Below are 20,349 nucleotides of genomic sequence, written 5' to 3' on the forward strand. Positions count from 1 at the left end.
CCCACATTTTCGTACTATACAGAGTGAAATGTGTCAAATTTCCATGGCCAACCGACTGCTAAAATAAAATTGAATGAAGTATACCGACATTCGATCTATGACAAATAAAATCTTATTAACGAGTTTCAATGACAGATTTATTCGATGAATAACACTATCTGAAAGTGAAAAGACTCCATTTTTACTTATCCTAAGAATAAGACTTATTTATCGAATAAATTTAGTTATTCGCACTTGAAAGTACCGGGCCTAAATGCGTGAGTACCCTTAACTGCTTGCAACTAACCCAACACACGTCCCCTTTACCCCAAATGATTCAGGTAAATACGGACTGAAAGGGTTTTGTATTTCTTGAAATAAACAATTTTGTTCATTAATCCCGTGAAATTATGAATGATAATTCTATAGTTGATTAACCAAAGATTACTAAATTAATAAAATCAGACTGATAAGACATTATCTACAAGTGTTATACATCATTTCCTTCAGCGTCCGCAATTACCCTATCGTTCCCTATTGTTCAATATCTATTCGAAATATATATTTAAAAAAGCTCTAGAGACCAGTAAAGCTGGAATATTAATCATTGGTGAACGCCTGAATAATTACCGATGTGAAAAGAGCGGCCAAAGATAGCAGACCAAATCTCCGGAAACACCCGAACGCCCAGACCAGTGGCGTCCGGATCGATTCAGTTTTATCATACGAATTCGATGTATAATGGGAGGAATAGTGGGAATATCAGTGGAATAAAGATTTTCTATATTTGATCAATTAATTCTACAAGAAGTGAAGTCATATAGGAAATTAACTTTTAGAATCGGACTAGATTTTATTCACGGCACGTAAATTTATCAATGTCGGCATGAAGAAAATGGATATTACAAAGATACCAGGAATATACTGTATCCCCAAATTTGAATAAAAAGTATGTCTAGGCAATATCATTAATTAGCGAAAAAAAAAATTGACTACCGATGGGCTTCAGGAGTTGAATTTTCAACCCTGAACAGTAATGGTCGTATTTCGATGGGAAGGCGTGATCCGTGGATAATCAAATTTGAAGAAAATATTTTTCAGGACAATATCATTAATTAGCGAAAAAAAATTTGACTACCGATGGGCTTCAGGGGTTGAATTTTCAACCCTTAACAGTAATGGTCATATTTCGATGGGAAGGCGTGATCCTTGCATAATCAAATTTGAAGTTGATATTCTTCAGGACAATATAATTAATTAGCGAAAAAAAAATTTGACTTCCGATGGGCTTCAGGGGTTGAATTTTTAACCCTTCAGAGTAATGGTCGTGTTTTGATGGGAAGGCGTGATCCTTGCATAATCAAATTTGGAGTAAATATTCTTCAGGACAATATCATCAATTAGTAAACAAAAATTTGACTTTCGATGGGCTTCAGGGGTTGAATTTTCAACCCTTAAGAGTAATGGTTGTGTTTCGATGGGAAGCCGTTATCCTTGCATAATCAAATTTGGAGTAAATATTCTTCAGGACAATATCATTAATTAGCGAGAAAAAAACTTGACTTCCGATGGGCTTCAGGGATTGAATTTTCAACCCTTAACAGTAATGGTCGTATTTCGATGGGAAGGCGTGATCCTTGCATAATCAAATTTGGAGTAAATATTCTTCAGGACAATATCATCAATTAGCAAACAAAAATTTGACTTTCGATGGGCATCAGGGGTTGAATTTTCAACCCTTAAGAGTAATGGTCGAGTTTCGATGGGAAGGCGTGATCCTTGCCTAATCAAATTTGGAGTAAATATTCTTCAGGACAATATCATCAATTAGCAAACAAAAATTTGACTTTCGATGGGCATCAGGGGTTGAATTTTCAACCCTTAAGAGTAATGGTCGTGTTTCGATGGGAAGGCGTTATCCTTGCATAATCAAATTTGGAGTAAATATTCTTCAGGACATTATCATTAATTAGCGAAAAAAAAAAACTTGACTTCCGATGGGCTTCAGGGGTTGAATTTTCAACCCTTTATAGTAATGGTCGTGTTTTGATGGGAAGGCGTGATCCTTGCATAATCAAATTTGGAGTAAATATTCTTCAGGACATTATCATTATTTAGCGAAAAAAACTGACTTCCGATGGGCTTCAGGGGTTGAATTTTCAACCCTTTACAGTAATGATCGTATTTCGATGGGAAGGCGTGATACTTGCATGATCAAATTTGAAGTAAATAGTCTTCAGGACAATATCATTAATTAGCGAAAAAAAAATTTGACTTCCGATGGGCTTCAGGGGTTGAATTTTCAACCCTTAACAGTAATGGTCGTATTTCGATGGGAAGGCGTGATCCTTGCATAATCAAATTTGGAGTAAATATTCTTCAGGACATTATCATTATTTAGCGAAAAAAACTGACTTCCGATGGGCTTCAGGGGTTGAATTTTCAACCCTTAAGAGTAATGGTCGAGTTTCGATGGGAAGGCGTTATCCTTGCATAATCAAATTTGGAGTAAATATTCTTCAGGACATTATCATTAATTAGCGAAAAAAAAAAAACTTGACTTCCGATGGGCTTCAGGGGTTGAATTTTCAACCCTTTATAGTAATGGTCGTGTTTTGATGGGAAGGCGTGATCCTTGCATAATCAAATTTGGAGTAAATATTCTTCAGGACATTATCATTATTTAGCGAAAAAAACTGACTTCCGATGGGCTTCAGGGGTTGAATTTTCAACCCTTAAGAGTAATGGTCGAGTTTCGATGGGAAGGCGTGATCCTTGCCTAATCAAATTTGGAGTAAATATTCTTCAGGACAATATCATCAATTAGCAAACAAAAATTTGACTTTCGATGGGCATCAGGGGTTGAATTTTCAACCCTTAAGAGTAATGGTCGTGTTTCGATGGGAAGGCGTTATCCTTGCATAATCAAATTTGGAGTAAATATTCTTCAGGACATTATCATTAATTAGCGAAAAAAAAAAAACTTGACTTCCGATGGGCTTCAGGGGTTGAATTTTCAACCCTTTATAGTAATGGTCGTGTTTTGATGGGAAGGCGTCCCAGGTGACCAGTAACATATCTGTTATGTTTTCTTGGGAGATCGAATAGGGAACTTTGTTATGTGTTATTTTTCTGTAACCATTACGTGTCTGATGCGATATTTGGGATGTACCTGTGCTGTATCGAAATTATATCCACATTTTGTAAATTTCATGTTCCCGCTCCCTGATATCCACGTAACATATTTGTAACATTGTTCTTTATTTGCCATGTATCATTTTGAGATCATGAACAGAGCATGACACTATAAGCGTTTTAACTACCGTCGAGGGCGCTGTAAAACGTAAACAAATATGGAGGATTGTGAGAAATGCTATTGCTGTCGTTTCGATATGTATTTATTATCATTTAGACGTTTTGTCAGTTGAATAGTGGATTGCTGAAAGTGAATGAGTGAAGATATTGAATGTTTGATAAGTTATTTGTGTGTCATAGTGATTTTCCAGTGAAATGGTGAATTATTGAAAAGAATTAAAGTGCTATGGATATCGAACTGTAGGTCAATAAATCATTTCTCGTATTTTCATAGCAGTCCTATAACACATAATAGGCTATGTTTTTATTCTATCCAGCATATAAAAATTATATTTGAATAAATAATGTCCTGTTTGGTGTAAATTTCGATATAGGTTATTTCCTCACGTGTTGCATGTACCTCAGATGTAGAAATAAATGAATAAATCATATACTTATATTAAAAATTTTCTTCAGAAAGATATGAAATATGCATATAGTATTCTTTTCATTCTCACAACATGGACACAATTCTTCTAAAAACTTTTTGACCTAAGCTAAAAGATTAATGAACTGTTGATTATTCTTTTTATGGAATGCAGGAAAGTGCAAAGACCAGAAAGACATGCCCTAATTTTTCTTGGAGAACAATAATCAATTTTATTTTCAAAAATGATTGATAAACACACACTATTTGAAAAATCAAAATACGAGTTCAATATTGCAATAGTTTATATTAATTTCCATAATTTTTCATCCTCCTTTTGAAAGCGTTTTCGATAACAAATGAAACATAATAAACATAGCACATGAAGGTAATATATATAGATCTCCCATGAAACAAATATTTGCATGATCCATGTTTGAACTATTTATGCTCCTTTTAGAAAGGAGATGTGTTCCTTGTTTGAGGCGGACATAGGAGCATAGCTGCTACATAAGCGCTCTGTATTTGTACTCTTAGTGTGATATATCTGTTATAAAACAAGGAGCGTGAGATACATTTCTGCTTCATAACTGTTATGAGATATGGTCACCTGGGGTGATCCTTGCATAATCAAATTTGGAGTAAATATTCTTCAGGACATTATCATTATTTAGCGAAAAAAACTGACTTCCGATGGGCTTCAGGGGTTGAATTTTCAACCCTTAAGAGTAATGGTCGAGTTTCGATGGGAAGGCGTGATCCTTGCATAATCAAATTTGGAGTAAATATTCTTCAGGACAATATCATCAATTAGTAAACAAAAATTTGACTTTCGATGGGCTTCAGGGGTTGAATTTTCAACCCTTAAGAGTAATGGTTGTGTTTCGATGGGAAGCCGTTATCCTTGCATAATCAAATTTGGAGTAAATATTCTTCAGGACAATATCATCAATTAGCAAACAAAAATTTGACTTTCGATGGGCATCAGGGGTTGAATTTTCAACCCTTAAGAGTAATGGTCGAGTTTCGATGGGAAGGCGTGATCCTTGCCTAATCAAATTTGGAGTAAATATTCTTCAGGACAATATCATCAATTAGCAAACAAAAATTTGACTTTCGATGGGCATCAGGGGTTGAATTTTCAACCCTTAAGAGTAATGGTCGTGTTTCGATGGGAAGGCGTTATCCTTGCATAATCAAATTTGGAGTAAATATTCTTCAGGACATTATCATTAATTAGCGAAAAAAAAAAAACTTGACTTCCGATGGGCTTCAGGGGTTGAATTTTCAACCCTTTATAGTAATGGTCGTGTTTTGATGGGAAGGCGTGATCCTTGCATAATCAAATTTGGAGTAAATATTCTTCAGGACATTATCATTATTTAGCGAAAAAACTGACTTCCGATGGGCTTCAGGGGTTGAATTTTCAACCCTTTACAGTAATGGTCGTATTTCGATGGGAAGGCGTGATCCTTGCATAATCAAATTTGGAGTAAATATTCTTCAGGACAATATCATCAATTAGCAAACAAAAATTTGACTTTCGATGGGCATCAGGGGTTGAATTTTCAACCCTTAAGAGTAATGGTCGAGTTTCGATGGGAAGGCGTGATCCTTGCCTAATCAAATTTGGAGTAAATATTCTTCAGGACAATATCATCAATTAGCAAACAAAAATTTGACTTTCGATGGGCATCAGGGGTTGAATTTTCAACCCTTAAGAGTAATGGTCGTGTTTCGATGGGAAGGCGTTATCCTTGCATAATCAAATTTGGAGTAAATATTCTTCAGGACATTATCATTAATTAGCGAAAAAAAAAAAACTTGACTTCCGATGGGCTTCAGGGGTTGAATTTTCAACCCTTTATAGTAATGGTCGTGTTTTGATGGGAAGGCGTGATCCTTGCATAATCAAATTTGGAGTAAATATTCTTCAGGACATTATCATTATTTAGCGAAAAAAACTGACTTCCGATGGGCTTCAGGGGTTGAATTTTCAACCCTTTACAGTAATGATCGTATTTCGATGGGAAGGCGTGATACTTGCATGATCAAATTTGAAGTAAATAGTCTTCAGGACAATATCATTAATTAGCGAAAAAAAAATTTGACTTCTGATGGGCTTCAGGGGTTGAATTTTCAACCCTTAACAGTAATGGTCGTATTTCGATGGGAAGGCGTGATCCTTGCATAATCAAATTTGGAGTAAATATTCTTCAGGACAATATCATCAATTAGCAAACAAAAATTTGACTTTCGATGGGCATCAGGGGTTGAATTTTCAACCCTTAAGAGTAATGGTCGAGTTTCGATGGGAAGGCGTTATCCTTGCATAATCAAATTTGGAGTAAATATTCTTCAGGACAATATCATTAATTAGCGAGAAAAAAACTTGACTTCCGATGGGCTTCAGGGATTGAATTTTCAACCCTTAACAGTAATGGTCGTATTTCGATGGGAAGGCGTGATCCTTGCATAAACAAATTTGGAGTAAATATTCTTCAGGACAATATCATCAATTAGCAAAAAAAAATTTGACTTCCGATGTGCTTCAGGGGTTGAATTTTCAACCCTTAAGAGTAATGGTCGTGTTTCGATGGGAAGCCGTTATCCTTGCATAATCAAATTTGGAGTAAATATTCTTCAGGATATTGTCATTAATGAGCGAAAAAAACTGACTTCCGATGGGCTTCAGGGGTTGAATTTTCAACCCTTAACAATAATGGTCGTATTTCGATGGGAAGGCGTGATCCTTGCATAACCAAATTTAGAATAAATATTCTTCAGGACAATATCATTAATTAGCGAAAATAAAATTTCATCGAAATGTGTATGAAATTTCAATCAATAAGAGGATCCTCGCCTGATGGGGTCTTGGAGTCGTATTTGCAATTTTAGCCTGTATGGTATTATATCAACTTCAGCCTTGGCATGATTCTATGAAAGACTTTTCAATCATATGATTATATACATTTATATAAAACAAATACTTATTTAACAATACATGAACTTAAAATTAGTAATCAAACTTAGCATAACTATACATGTGATCAATATATGCAATGAGGAATTGAATAATCAACACTTACATAAAAAAAATATGGGTAAATTTGATCAAACAAAAGTTTCATTGAAAAATATACAAAACAAAATAAATGATATCAGCTTCATATAATCTTCGAAACATGATAGATACACATACATAATTGCAAATATTCAATTCAATAGATGCGACACAAATCACAAATACTATTCTTAATCTCCTCTTTTGGTTCAGATCTTTTTGTCAAACACGTGATATGCACTTTTCGTTGACAGCAGAGACAGATATAGAAGTTTTCCTGCACATGCTTGGAACAATATAAACATTTATTTGTCATTGCTGTTGCCTTCTCCAACAACATTTTTCTAATTTTTTGACGGAATTAATTGATATTCGTAGATTTATTCAGAGGTTTTCTCAACAATATCTGTTGAAAATAATAAAGAACGAATATTCAGCAATTGAAACTGTCCTGTTGATATAGCAGAGCAGAATCTCTGATTTTCAACTCAGAAACATCATATTCATTATATGCCAAGATATTCTTCATTTTGATGAAATAAGTCATTTTCTTTTCTTGTTGTGAAAATTCCGATGTTCTCCACGGATCAAAAAAGCTAAATGATTTAGTTCCTAAATCCAATATTATTAATAAAAATAGGTTATTATTTTCGTTCACAGGAAAAGCAATTCTTGTTTTTTCCAAGTTGATATGAACATTCTCTGGTGAATGAAATATCAAGCTCGCCATCTGTACTGGAATTTTTTGATATTCTTCGTTCTCATCAAACAGATATAAGCAGTTGTCAATGACAAAACTAGTTAAGTATTCACCGTTAGTATGGCTCAGGTAATCACTGATACCTATTTCGGGTATGGGGCAAGTTTTATTGTTGAACGCGGCAACTATATACTCTTGTGTTTTCATTTTCCTACTTTTGCTGTCGATGTCCCAGCGATCCGGAATATTTTTCTAATATTCTATATCATTTACCAATCCGTTAGGGAGTATTTCGATGTTGTTGACCGTACGCCATTTTCTTTCCTCGAAAGACATATTATGTTTTTGTGCCAACTTTACCAGTAAGAAAACGAAAAAATAGAAAGACTTCAATTTAGGAAGCATGTTGCTCTGCCAAAAAATTTCGTCTTTGCATACTCTGATCACTTTCAATTCTTTGAAAGTGTAAATTACCAGGTCACACCATTCTCTACCAGCAATATTCAATAAACCTTGAATCTGATGAAAATATTGAGTATTTTTCAATAATTTATTGTTGTCACTCAAGAATTTCAGAGATATACTGTTTGGGTCTACATTTCGATTAAGCCCATTTTACCAACAAAAGGGATGAATCGTATCGATTATCAATCCGCTCCGTTCACAGTTCGTATTGAAAATTTCTGAATGTTTTGCCCGTCCAAATTTTTTATTTTCAATGCCCTGATAAATTTCAATGGTATTGAGTATGGTGGGATTCAAGATATCTTTCACAATTTTTACTCTGATGGTATCTCTGCATCGACAAATTTTGAAAAAAAAGGAGGAAGTTTCTCTTCCCTCCAGATCAAGGAGTCCCTCTGTGCAGAGGTTTCTTGAAAAATCAGTTCCATCTGCACAGAGGACACCTCAATTTGTTTTAATTCTTCTATACATTTTTGTCTAAGTTCATTCGAAGGTTGTTTGAAAAATTTTGATGGAGGACGAATTTCTTCATCAATTATATTGATGGTTTCCAATTCCTTATCGACTGATATAAGGCTTCTTTTACAGTATCCCTAAATAATGTCCTGAAGAATATTTACTCCAAATTTGATTATGCAAGGATCACGCCTTCCCATCGAAATACGACCATTACTGTTAAGGGTTGAAAATTCAACCCCTGGAGCCCATCGGAAGTCAAGTTTTTTTTCGCTAATTAATGATATTGTCCTGAAGAATATTTACTCCTAATTTGATTATGCAAGGATCACGCCTTCCCATCGAAATACGACCATTACTGTTAAGGGTTGAAAATTCAACCCCTGAAGCCCATCGGAAGTCAAGTTTTTTTTTTCGCTAATTAATGATATTGTCCTGAAGAATATTTACTCCTAATTTGATTATGCAAGGATCACGTCTTCCCATCGAAATACGACCATTACTGTTAAGGGTTGAAAATTCAACCCTTGAAGCCCATCGGAAGTCAAGTTTTTTTTCTCTGATTAATAATATTGTCCTGAAGAATATTTACTCCTAATATGATTATGCAAGGATCACGCCTTCCCATCGAAATACGACCATTACTGTTAAGGGTTGAAAATTAAACCCCTGAAGCCCATCGGAAGTCAAGTTTTTTTTTTTCGCTAATTAATGATATTGTCCTGAAGAAAATTTACTCCTAATTTGATTATGCAAGGATCACGCCTTCCCATCGAAATACGACCATTACTCTTAAGAGTTGAAAATTCAACCCTTGAAGCCCATCGGAAGTCAAGTTTTTTTTTTTCTAATTAATGATATTGTCCTAAAGAATATTTTTTCTTAATTTGGTTGTGCAAGGATCACGCCTTCTCATCGAAATACGACCATTACTGTTAAGGTTGAAAATTCAACCCCTGAAGCCCATCGGAAGTCAATTTTTTTTTTTCGCTAATTAATGATATTGTCATGAAGAATATTTATTTTAAATTTGGTTATGCAAGGATCACGCCTTCCCATCGAAATACGACCATTACTGTTAAGGGTTGAAAATTCATTCCCTGAAGACCATCGGAAGTCAAGTTTTAGAAAATCTTTATTCCACTAGTATTTCCACTATTCCTCTCATTATACATCGAATTCGTATGATAAAACTGAATCGATCCGGACGCCACTGGTCTGGGCGTTCGGGTATTTCCGGAGATTTGGTCTGCTATCTTTGGCCGCTCTTTTCACATCGGTTGAATAATTTGAGATTCGCCGACGACACTGTGATTATGGCAGACAGTATGGAGTTCTTTTAGGTCTCATGACTCATGACAAGGGTGATAGAGATCAGTCAAGAGTACGGACTCGAAATAAATGTAAAGAAAACCAAATATATGGTGATTAGTGAACGTATAATCCCTGAGGAAGCTCTGATAGTTTCAACAAATAAACAAATAAATCGAGTCAATAAATGTAGGTACTTTCCTATAGGATCTGTGTTGGGATCACTCCCAGGAAATAATGTGTCGAATAGAAAAAGCGGGAGCAGTGTTTTCCAAAATGGCTTCTATCTTTAAAAGTCGTTCCTTGACCATGACAACTAAAGTGCGCCTCCTTCGCTGTTATGTGTTCTCCGTATGACTCTATGGGGCAGAGTCGTGACTGAAGCCTCAATGAAGAAACTGACAGCATTCGCGATGTGGCACACAAGTTTTGAATTTCAAGAAAATTAGGCATACGTCATTTTATAATGGGTGAAACGAAATCTCTGTACCTACTTTAACTTTAGAACCACCTGTGGTGTGTTTTAGTGTTTCACCTTGTGATTTCTTGTTTGGTCTATAAAACGCATGTTTTCTCAACAATTTAATTTTTTTTTGTATTAAAATAGCTTATTTTTTGTGGAAGACATAGTGTTTTCAGTAAAACATCACATTTTACGATTTCTTTATGTTTTATTTTCTATATAACTGTAGGTTAGGTTAAGGACTGCTGAATGGACACTGTCGGTACAAATATCATTTGTACAGTATGGGAAAGTCAGCAGATGTGATTATTAATCTCTATGGATTAGAAACAGAAACAGCTGAACACATGGAATACATGAAAGCAATGACAATTTAACACTCACAGAAATACCCATGAATCGTATAACCTCGAACTGAAAACCACAGAACACACTGATATCAAACAATAAACGAAACCTCAAAATGCGTAAGAGAGAAATCAGCAAAACTTAAAAATTACCCACAACTTCTACGGGAATAGGTTATGATGTGGAAGGTAAAGGTAAACAACAACAAACATTCATTATTACAAGAAAACAAAATAAACCCACTCGATCATAGAACTGTGGATGTCACTGGCATATTTGAGGACAGAATATTCAGGTTTCAGAAGAAGGCGGTCAGCAAGGGAAAATGGAAACTAGTAGGACATTAGGAAAACAAAACAGACAAGAACAGCTCCAATAAAAGGAGAATTAGAAAAATTCAACTTGACAATAGCTGAGAACCAATGTTGCCTGTTCATGTCAGGTTCGAATCCAGATGTAGTTGCTCAAGAAGTGAAGGATTACGTAGATGAGACCTTCAACATAAAGTGCAAATAAGAAAAAAATGAAAACTAAAAAAGATAAATATAAAAGCTCTTTCGAAATATATGTCCAAGTTGTTTCAACGGACAAAGTTATGAATGGAAGAAGTATGTGGGGGAAGGGGATTATTGTTAACCATTTTTACACCTCAGAAGAAACATCAACAGAGAATTGAATCTCTGTGATTGCTTAAATATACTGCATCAGAATAAACAATGCCTGAGAAACAAACTGCCTAAAAGAGAACTCTTTGTAGAAGAACTCGAAAAGCCTCCTGATGTAATGTGTTTCCTAGAACATTGGATGGATGGGCAAGAAATTCAGTTTTTGAAAATCCCAAAATATAATGTAATATCATATTTCCCCAGGGAACAGTATATCAATGGAGGAACATGCATCTTAGTCAGAGATAATATTCATGATTTTGAAGACATTCCAGACATCACCAACTTAAGTGTGGAAAAGCAGATTGTGGTATCTTCTGTGTACAGCAAATCAAGGAAATTAATGGTCTTGTATGTATATAGAACAGGTCTTGAAAGTTTACTGGTAGTTATGACTGAAATTGATCAATTATACGCAATGTGATAAATAAAAAATTTGCTAAAAGCAAAGTGGTATTATGTGGTGACTTCAACATCAATTTAATGGAAGAAAGTGGAACAAAATATAATTTCCTGGATATGCTTAATAGTTATGATTTACAGCCAACAATATATGAACCAACCAGAGTAACAAAAACATCAAAAACTTTGATAGATAATATCTTTGTCAACACTCATGATTTTGGAAATAACAGCAATATAAATTTTCTTTTCTGTGATCACATGGCTCAGTTCATACCCATAGAAAGTAATAGTGCTATACATAGAAAGACTACTGAGAGGAGAACACTCTTCACCAACACCAAAATTCAACAGTTTGTCAATAGCTCACAGGATGAATCTTGACAGGATGTGATGGACTGAATGGATCCAGAAAGAGCATATAACGGTTTCTCAGAGATAATGAATATTCACTTGAACCTTATTTTCCCACAGAAAGAATGCACTGCCAAAGGGAACACAAAATCATGGATTACTACTGGGATAAAAACAGAGAAAAAGAGTAATTTGGAATGAAGTACAGGAAGGGAAAACAACATATGATTGCTATAGAGAATCCTGTCGAATACTCAAGCAATTTACTCGACAGGCTAAATAGATGAGCAACAGAAAGTATATAATGGTAGCTCAAAACAAAAGCAGAGCTACTAGGAATCTAGTAAACAATATTACAAATAAAAAACATACTTGACAGCTTCAAGTCATATTTTATTGACGCAATCAAGAAAAACAGTGAAGTAAATACTAATATGTTGACAATATAAAATCATATAAGTAAGAGTATTTCTGAGTCCAGTTGTAGAGCAAAAAATGTATCACTATATCCTGAAACTAAAAAATAAAAAATCTGTCGTACCTAGAACTACTCCAAAAGTGTACATCAATAATAACATCACCTTTGACATATATATTCAACCAAATTCTACACACAGGGAAGTATCTTCAGGTGCTAAAAAAGTACTTGTGATACCAATATTCAAAAAGGCAGTAGAGAAAGATTTGACAACTTCAGACCCATATCACTTCTATCTAATGTGAACAAAATCTTTGAAAAAATAATCTTTGATAAACTGTAGCGTTTCGAAATTTATTTTCAAATTTCTCTTTTCACCCCTTATCCTTCTCGTGGAAATTATTGAGAATAAGATCGAACAAAGGAAGAAATATGTTTTCCAAGAGTAATACTGTTACAAAAAAACAGGTGGCAGTTTATGTCCATCTCATAGGGAATGTTCCAGATTATTCGACATTTCTTGCCTAACCCAAAAGAGGATTTGATGTTTCAAAATATTTAAAGTTTTTCGTATTTGAAGTTTTTCGAAATAAAGCTAGTTGAAATAAACTGTTATAAAAACCCTTTCATTGGGTAATTTAGTGCGAGTGATCTGAATCACCTATCTGTGAACACATTCATTTTAATTTTAGGGTTCTTACCGAAGGCTGAAAATTAGATCTGTATTCACGCTGAATCTGGAATCGCTTTCGACTATTACAAGAACTATATAAGTTTAGTTCCAACGAGATCCTTCAGACTGCCGCAGACGTTATTACCCCTGAACAAACTGGAAATAGTTCGGTGCAACCCCCTTGAATTAGATGCTGCAGTAGGAAATGAGAACTAGCCACTACACATTTTGTTGAGTAGACATTTGAGAACTAACCTCTTGCTCATTATGTATCTTCGGTATGAACCTCTGATTTTATTTTATTTTGTCTAACCAAACTCTCAAAGTGACTGCTCGTTTCTTGATTTCCAAGGAGTTATATTTTATAGGAACTTTAGTAAATCAAGTGGCGCCCAATTAATGTACAGTATTGATTGAATTGCATATATTATATTTTGAACCTAAGACCTAAGTGCTCTCCGACGAAAAGCTGTCGTTGTATAGTGTGTGACAAAGTCGTAAGATTTTCGTTGCACAAAATGGCGCCCAACGTGGGGCACGATATTTCAGGGAATGCTTGAGCTTCATATTGTCATTCTGTGAATAATCCTTTTTGTAAAAGTTTTGAATAACTGATTTTTATATTGTTTTTGTAATGCACCGAACTGTTCGACCCTTTATACCGTGATCGTGAACGTTTATTTACGTAACATACAGGGTGTTTCATGAGTCGTTGGCCATAGCCCAATGGTGAATTCAGGTCATCCAGGCCTTTCAGAAAACCTGCTTGTTTTGTATCATAAGCCTATTTGTTTCGGAGATACGGGGTGATTCATGAATATTGGCCGAAATTTGCGATAGCCATAACTCTGGACTACAAGTTCCGATTCTCATCAAATTTTATAGGTGGAAAGTTGAGTTCTAGGTGCATCTCTATTGGAAAAATAACACTACAAAATTTCATTTGTTAATCTCTGTCCCTTTGGAAAAAATTGAATAAATCGATAATAAAGTCGTCATCTTTGAAGCAACGTAACTCTATAACGATCCCACATCCGAATTTATTCCCATTATTCCTGGGACAGCCTGTATATACATATTTAACGGCAGGTTTCATAATCAAACCGAACGTCCAGTTTCATAATCGAATTTAACCTCACTTTAAGCTTCAAGCTTCCTTAACGTCCAGTTTCATAATCAAATTTAAAGTCATTTTAAACTTAAAGCTTCCTTTACTGTCATTTTTAGTAGGGTTAAAGGAAGCTTCAAAATTAAGGGGACTTTAGGTTTTATTATGAAACCGGCCGTAACTGTCATTTTTAGTAAGGTTAAAGGAAGCTTTGAAATTAAAGCGACTCAGCTAACGGCCGGTTTCATAATCAAACCTAAAGTCCCTTTAATTTCAAAACTTTCTTTAACCCTATTAAAACTGACAGTAAAGGCAGATTTAAGATTAAAGTGACTTTCGGCCGGTTTCATGATCAAACCTAAAGTCGCTTTAATTTTAAAGCTTCCTTTAACCCTACTAAAAATGACTGTAAAGGAATCTTTAAGCTTCGGGTGTGCCTCAGGAAAGTCATCTGGGGCCACTCTTTTTCATCATCTACATTAACAGTATTAAAGCTTGTTTCCACCATTGCCTGATACTTCTCTACGCGGATGATTTGAAAGTTTACCTACGTATCAAGACAATAGAGGACTGTTTTAGAATGCAGGAAGATTTACAACGTTTGACTGAATTTTGTAGGCGTAACTTTTTGATATTGAATCCCTCGAAATGTTTTTCCATCTCATTTACAAAAAAAAATAATAAAATCAATTACACGTACGAAATTGATAACGAGCCAGTAAAATACTCAAGTGAGGTGGTTGACTTGGGGGTTACACTTGACGAGAAGTGGTCATTTAGAACACATATTGATAAAACAATTAATGCATCTAATGGGTTGGTTGGATTCATCAATAGAATTATTTATATATTGCTTATTTCTCTGTACTATTCCTTTATTCATAGCAGGCTCTCATTTGCAATTGTAGTCTGGTCCCCACAATATGATATTCATAAAAACAGAATTCAACGAGTGCAGAATAAATTTTTGAAATTTTTGGCCTTTAAAACACAAACTCAAATTGATGATCGAAACTACATGCCTTTAAGATATAAATTTAAAATTTTGGAGCTCGAGAATGATCGAACCGTAATGGATCTCTGTACACTCCATAAAATCATCAATCATCACATCAACTCTTCGTGCCTACTTTCAAGAGTCAGTTTTAGAGTACCTGGTCGCGATGTTAGGGATAAAAGCCTATTCAACAACCCTTATCGTAGAACGAATACAGGACAGCACTCTCCGATCATACGTATGCAGGCCGCTTTTGACTCCCTCGGGTTAAGTGAGCGTGCTGACGTTTTCTCGGACGGGTTTGAGAGTTTTAAAAAATTCATTTAAAAATTTTTTTTCTCTTCTTATTGTACAGTAAACCACTGATCAATTATGTAGTGTGAATTTGACTTGTAGGTATATTTTGTAATTTGTGGTTGCTTTATTGGTACATTGTACTGTTCGCAACCTAAATGCTAATAAATAAATAAATAAATAAGTTAGTACGGTTAAAGGAAGCTTTAAAATTAAAGGGACTTTTGGTTTGATTATGAAACCGGCCGTTTAAATTTTATTATGAAACTAGACGTAAGTGGTGAGTTTTGAAATAAATAAAATAATATATTATTATGAATACTACCTACTCCGTTCACCAAATGGAATGAAAATATGCAGCTTATGCTATTTTTTTTGATATTGCAGCTCATTTCAGGTGAAGAGGGTACATTTAATGCTTGGAAAAATCTAATTGTACTCATCAGGTTTCTAGGCGTGAGAAATCCTCAATCTCTATTTTGAACAAGTACACATGAACATAGAACATGAACTTGTATGTATGTGGGTTGAGGTTAGAAATGACGAATTCATTCTCAAAATTGAAAAAATCGATAACCAGATATGATAAGACGGCAAATGAATTAGAAAATAAAATATTACAGTAAAAAACTTTTGAAAATCATAGATTTTGTTTGAATGCATGGAGCACTCGATCGTCTTTGTTTAATGAATAATTTCCTGGCGCTTCACGTTTTTAAGTTTCAATCATACTTCCTAACAAATTTTCCTCTTTTATATGAATTCAAACATGAGCATGTTTCACATATGCTTCATGATAGTAGAAATACCTACAGAATATTATCAATATTCTTCACAAACACAGTGTTTCTTTGATCAATGAAAAGTATTATGCTTGTCCTATGATCCTACATTCTGAAAAACTTGATAATCTATAAAGAATTCCATAAGAAGAGGCTTTTTATGTTTGCGGAAGCATGAAAATTATTGAAAAACGTATATCAGACTTACTTTGATACCGTAGTTTGATTCTTCGTATAGTATCGAAACGTAGCTCCATTTCAGCAGGCGAATGATGTCTACCATTGCTTTAACTTGGTAGTGGTCGGAAGGAATGGTCCGTGTAAAATATTCAAACCGTTGTTTGTTACTGAGCTCTGGACTTGTTGAAAAGAAAGACACCTGAAAATGAAAGATTTAATTCATAAAACATTCTTCTACACTATTATATGGTATTTGGGTTTTTTGATAAAATGAAATATTTTTCTGCAGAAACTGTACTAGGATTCTAGGATCCGAAAATCGCATACAAATAATTTATTAGCATAGATCTGAAATTACGAGCGTTAATTTGCTTGTTTGTCCTTATAGAGGTTATTATAATATGAAGAATTTATTCCTCAGCATAATTCCCAGGTTTCTAGCCTGAGTTAATCACTCTCGAAGGGGTAATATTGGATTTTTTTAGGGTTAAAATACAAGGTGCAGGCCATCATTCAGTTAAAGTTGGACCAAATGCATACTTTCTAGAACACCTGCCTCAAAATTCGATAGACCCAGGACCCAGGTTTTGAAAAATTATACTTTCAAAATATCTCTTGAAAATTTCCCGACCACAAATATTATCTCTTAAAATTGGCCCAATGTTGAGGTCCACTTGTAAGGAAATAAATTTGCCAAAAATATGACTACCATTTTGCTGAAATGAGTCATTATATGGATTTCTTGGGAAGATGAAACCGAAAAACAAAGAGGATCCCTGAGTTGATCAGTTCGTCGAGCAGAAAAACTTATTCCATTTGCTTGTGTACTGAAAATTTCTTCAGTGGATGAATGAATATTTCCCGAGACTGGAATTGAAACCGAAAAACACATCCTGGAAGCTCATTGAAACTAGGTCTCCAAAATAAATCACGGTCAATATTTTTGCGATAAATTTGTGGCGAATATCTATTATTATAAGAAGAGTCTAGTGGAATGTAAGGCATTATTATGGAATACCGACTCCATTTGCTACAACTAAAAGGTGGACTGATTATAGAATCAAACAATGCCAATATTCCCAATTTTTCTTGATTAAAGAATGAATCGAATCAGATTTTTTCCATCAATTCAAAACTACAGGCAGGCCAGGAAGCAAGTTATTTCATCTTGAAAAAACATAATAGAATGAATTTCCAGGGCCAAAAAAACGACTTTTCGCAATCGGTCTGTGATCGGTGATAATCTCATTTTTGTCAGGTTTGTGAAACAGACGCATTTGCTGAACGTATAAATCTCGAATTCTTGAAGCATTTTTTTTTTCTTACTTACGATTTGATTCCTGGGTCGAGAATATTTACTGAGCACGTTCAGGTTATTTATCTTCCGTTCGGCATTCTTCATGACACTCCCAAAATGGAGGGTTTCACTCACAGATTTCTCAATAAAAATTCAAAAACTTATAAAAAATGTTTCTGAATGTATGGCCCTAAAACTATCCTGAAATTTATAATTTGGTCAATTATTAACCATTCGATTTATTGGTTGTTCTACTTTCTGCATCCGTAACATGAACTTCATAGAACAAATATTCTTATATTCTACTGCATCATCTGCAGATTATTATTCAAAAATCAATCAAGTGCTTCTACACTCCACACAGCTCTTCTGAAGAACACCTCAGTTCGATCAATTGCCTCAAAGATAAGATTGATTGCAATGTTGTAAAAGCTGCATTCAAGTAGGGGTAGTCTGTTTAATTGAAAGGATTGATCTCGAAAGGGCGGCATTTCCTGTGATAAATGGATCCGTTACACCATTAAACAATTAGGTTAGTGGATTAACATCGCTACCTCTTTGAATTATGAAACAGATATTTCGGATAATCTTATACTTGATCTATTTTCGTATATGTCATTACAACTGTATTTTGTTGGATAATATCTCATATTAGGAAAAACCAACTGATTGAATCAATTCAAAATCATCTCGATTTCAAACAAATCTTCTTCAGGTCTACAATTCATTAAAAGGAAACTTTACATTGTATAGGGTTGACGAAAGAATTATCAACTAACTCACCAAAAACATGTATCAACTCAAACAAAAATTAAAAATTACGTCAGGATGAAGAGGATCAAGAAAACCACGAATATAACAAAACACACGGAAACAGAAAAACAGCCGGCAGCTTCCTTAAAAGAACTCTACAATAAAACAACTTAAACTACCAGGTACAACATTTATTCATCAACTAGCTGACCCGGCAAACCTAGTTTTGCCATTTAAATTATTTCTAGGGTAGATAATAATAACTAACTCATCGTGATTGCTCGATTGGTCGTAAGAAAAAGGAATGCCTTTTTGGTGTTCTGTACAATTTTTTTGGGAATATTTTGTTATATAAACCTTGCCCTAACAATAATAAACACAACAAAAAAAGAATTGTCCAATTTGGTGCGATCGTTTGAACAATAAAGCATTTTGAAGTAAACCATAGATCCTCTTTTATTAATATAGATACAGATTAATCAAGAGTGTCAGTCGAAATAAAACCACAGAGGTGGAGGTCACCGATTATAGGCAACCGCACCTTCTCTAAAGAGTATAAACAGTAGGCTAACAACAATTTCAAAATCTGAAGACTACAGAAGACCTCAAATAGTATTGATCCAGTCATAACAATTTCAATTTATTCTCCTTAGATTTTTGTATTTTGAGAAAATAGAACTATAATCTGAGGCCAGATGTTCTGTATCCGTCCTAAAATTCATGGAATCTGATAAAGTTATATAAATCATTTCAAATCATTTTCCTAACCACATTGTCAATAATCTTAAATCCATTTACACACTACAAGTGGAGGAACATCCTTTTAGAAGAAAAGTTGACATGATGCTGCTAAGATTTACTTAACTTAGAAATTACGATAACTCTGTGGAGATGAGATGAATAGAGCCATCTACAATATCGTTGAGGACTTGAAGGCCTCGCGCAATAGGGTACACTTCGACGATGTTAACATTGTCCTGACTGATCTGTATAACCGTATATTTCATAGATTGAAGTCCAAGAACATTGCTAATTTTGAAAGACTGTCGAAGAAACATTCCTTGTTGAATCAAACCTCGAAAGTCGATAGCACAGATTTCATTTACAATTACACTGATGTAACCTTACCAAAGGAGGTGGAGGAAATCTTACAATTCAGTCCCAATTTCAACATTCCATTCAGGGCTTATGAGATCCCAATCCCGAAGATTTTGACTGATGTTGAGTTTTTTATTACCTCCCAGACCGTGGCTGAATCTGACAGGAATATGCTTAGATGTGAACATTCTCACTAACTACTTGAACAGGGTTAGTAATATTTCGTTACCCCGTGATGCCATTGAAAGGAAGTTCTAGAATGCAAGAAGATTTTTTGTCTCGCACAATGAGCTGTTGGTTATGAGAGCTGATAAGGGTGGTTCTACAGTGATAATATTTCGTGAAGAATATATGCAGGAAGTTCATAGAATGTTACAAGATGATAGTATATACAAAGTATTAAATAAAGATCCTACTTATCACCACCTGTGAATATCAGATTAAGAATTCTTTTGAATTTGTTGACTTTGTTTATCCCTTCCACCTGGCCATGTTTTAGGGTCTTTTGACGCGGCCTCTCTCTTCACTAATGTGACTCATGAGGTGGCCACTCGAGTGGTCAAAAAAAGATGGTATACTATTTCTGCTTACACGGTGTTGGAAAAGAAGATGTTTCTTAAGTTAATAGATTTTTTGTTTGAGGCTAGCTACTTTAAATTTGATGGTGAGTACATTGCCCAATTGGATGGTACAACAATGGGGGGTATTGCCAGCCCGGCCCTCTGCGCATTGGTAATGTTTGACATTGTTTCTACAACAGTTGAGAGTTTGGCTTTCCGTTCACCTTTTGTTAGATTCTATGTGAACGACACCATTTTGGC

At 34.7% G+C, this 20,349-nt stretch overlaps 1 protein-coding gene across 1 annotated transcript in view; it reads right to left on the reverse strand.

Moving 5' to 3' along the window:
* LOC123313827 (metabotropic glutamate receptor 2-like) overlaps positions 1–20,349 on the reverse strand; it is a 642,000-nt gene that overhangs the window by 301,525 nt on the left and 320,126 nt on the right. The window contains exon 3 of the mRNA XM_044898875.1: positions 16,409–16,579. Within this exon, the coding sequence (XP_044754810.1) occupies positions 16,409–16,579 (171 nt within the window). The remainder of the gene's footprint in view (positions 1–16,408; positions 16,580–20,349) is intronic.

Source organism: Coccinella septempunctata, chromosome 5 (genome assembly GCF_907165205.1).
Source record: "Coccinella septempunctata chromosome 5, icCocSept1.1, whole genome shotgun sequence".
NCBI classification, from domain to species: domain Eukaryota; kingdom Metazoa; phylum Arthropoda; class Insecta; order Coleoptera; family Coccinellidae; genus Coccinella; species Coccinella septempunctata.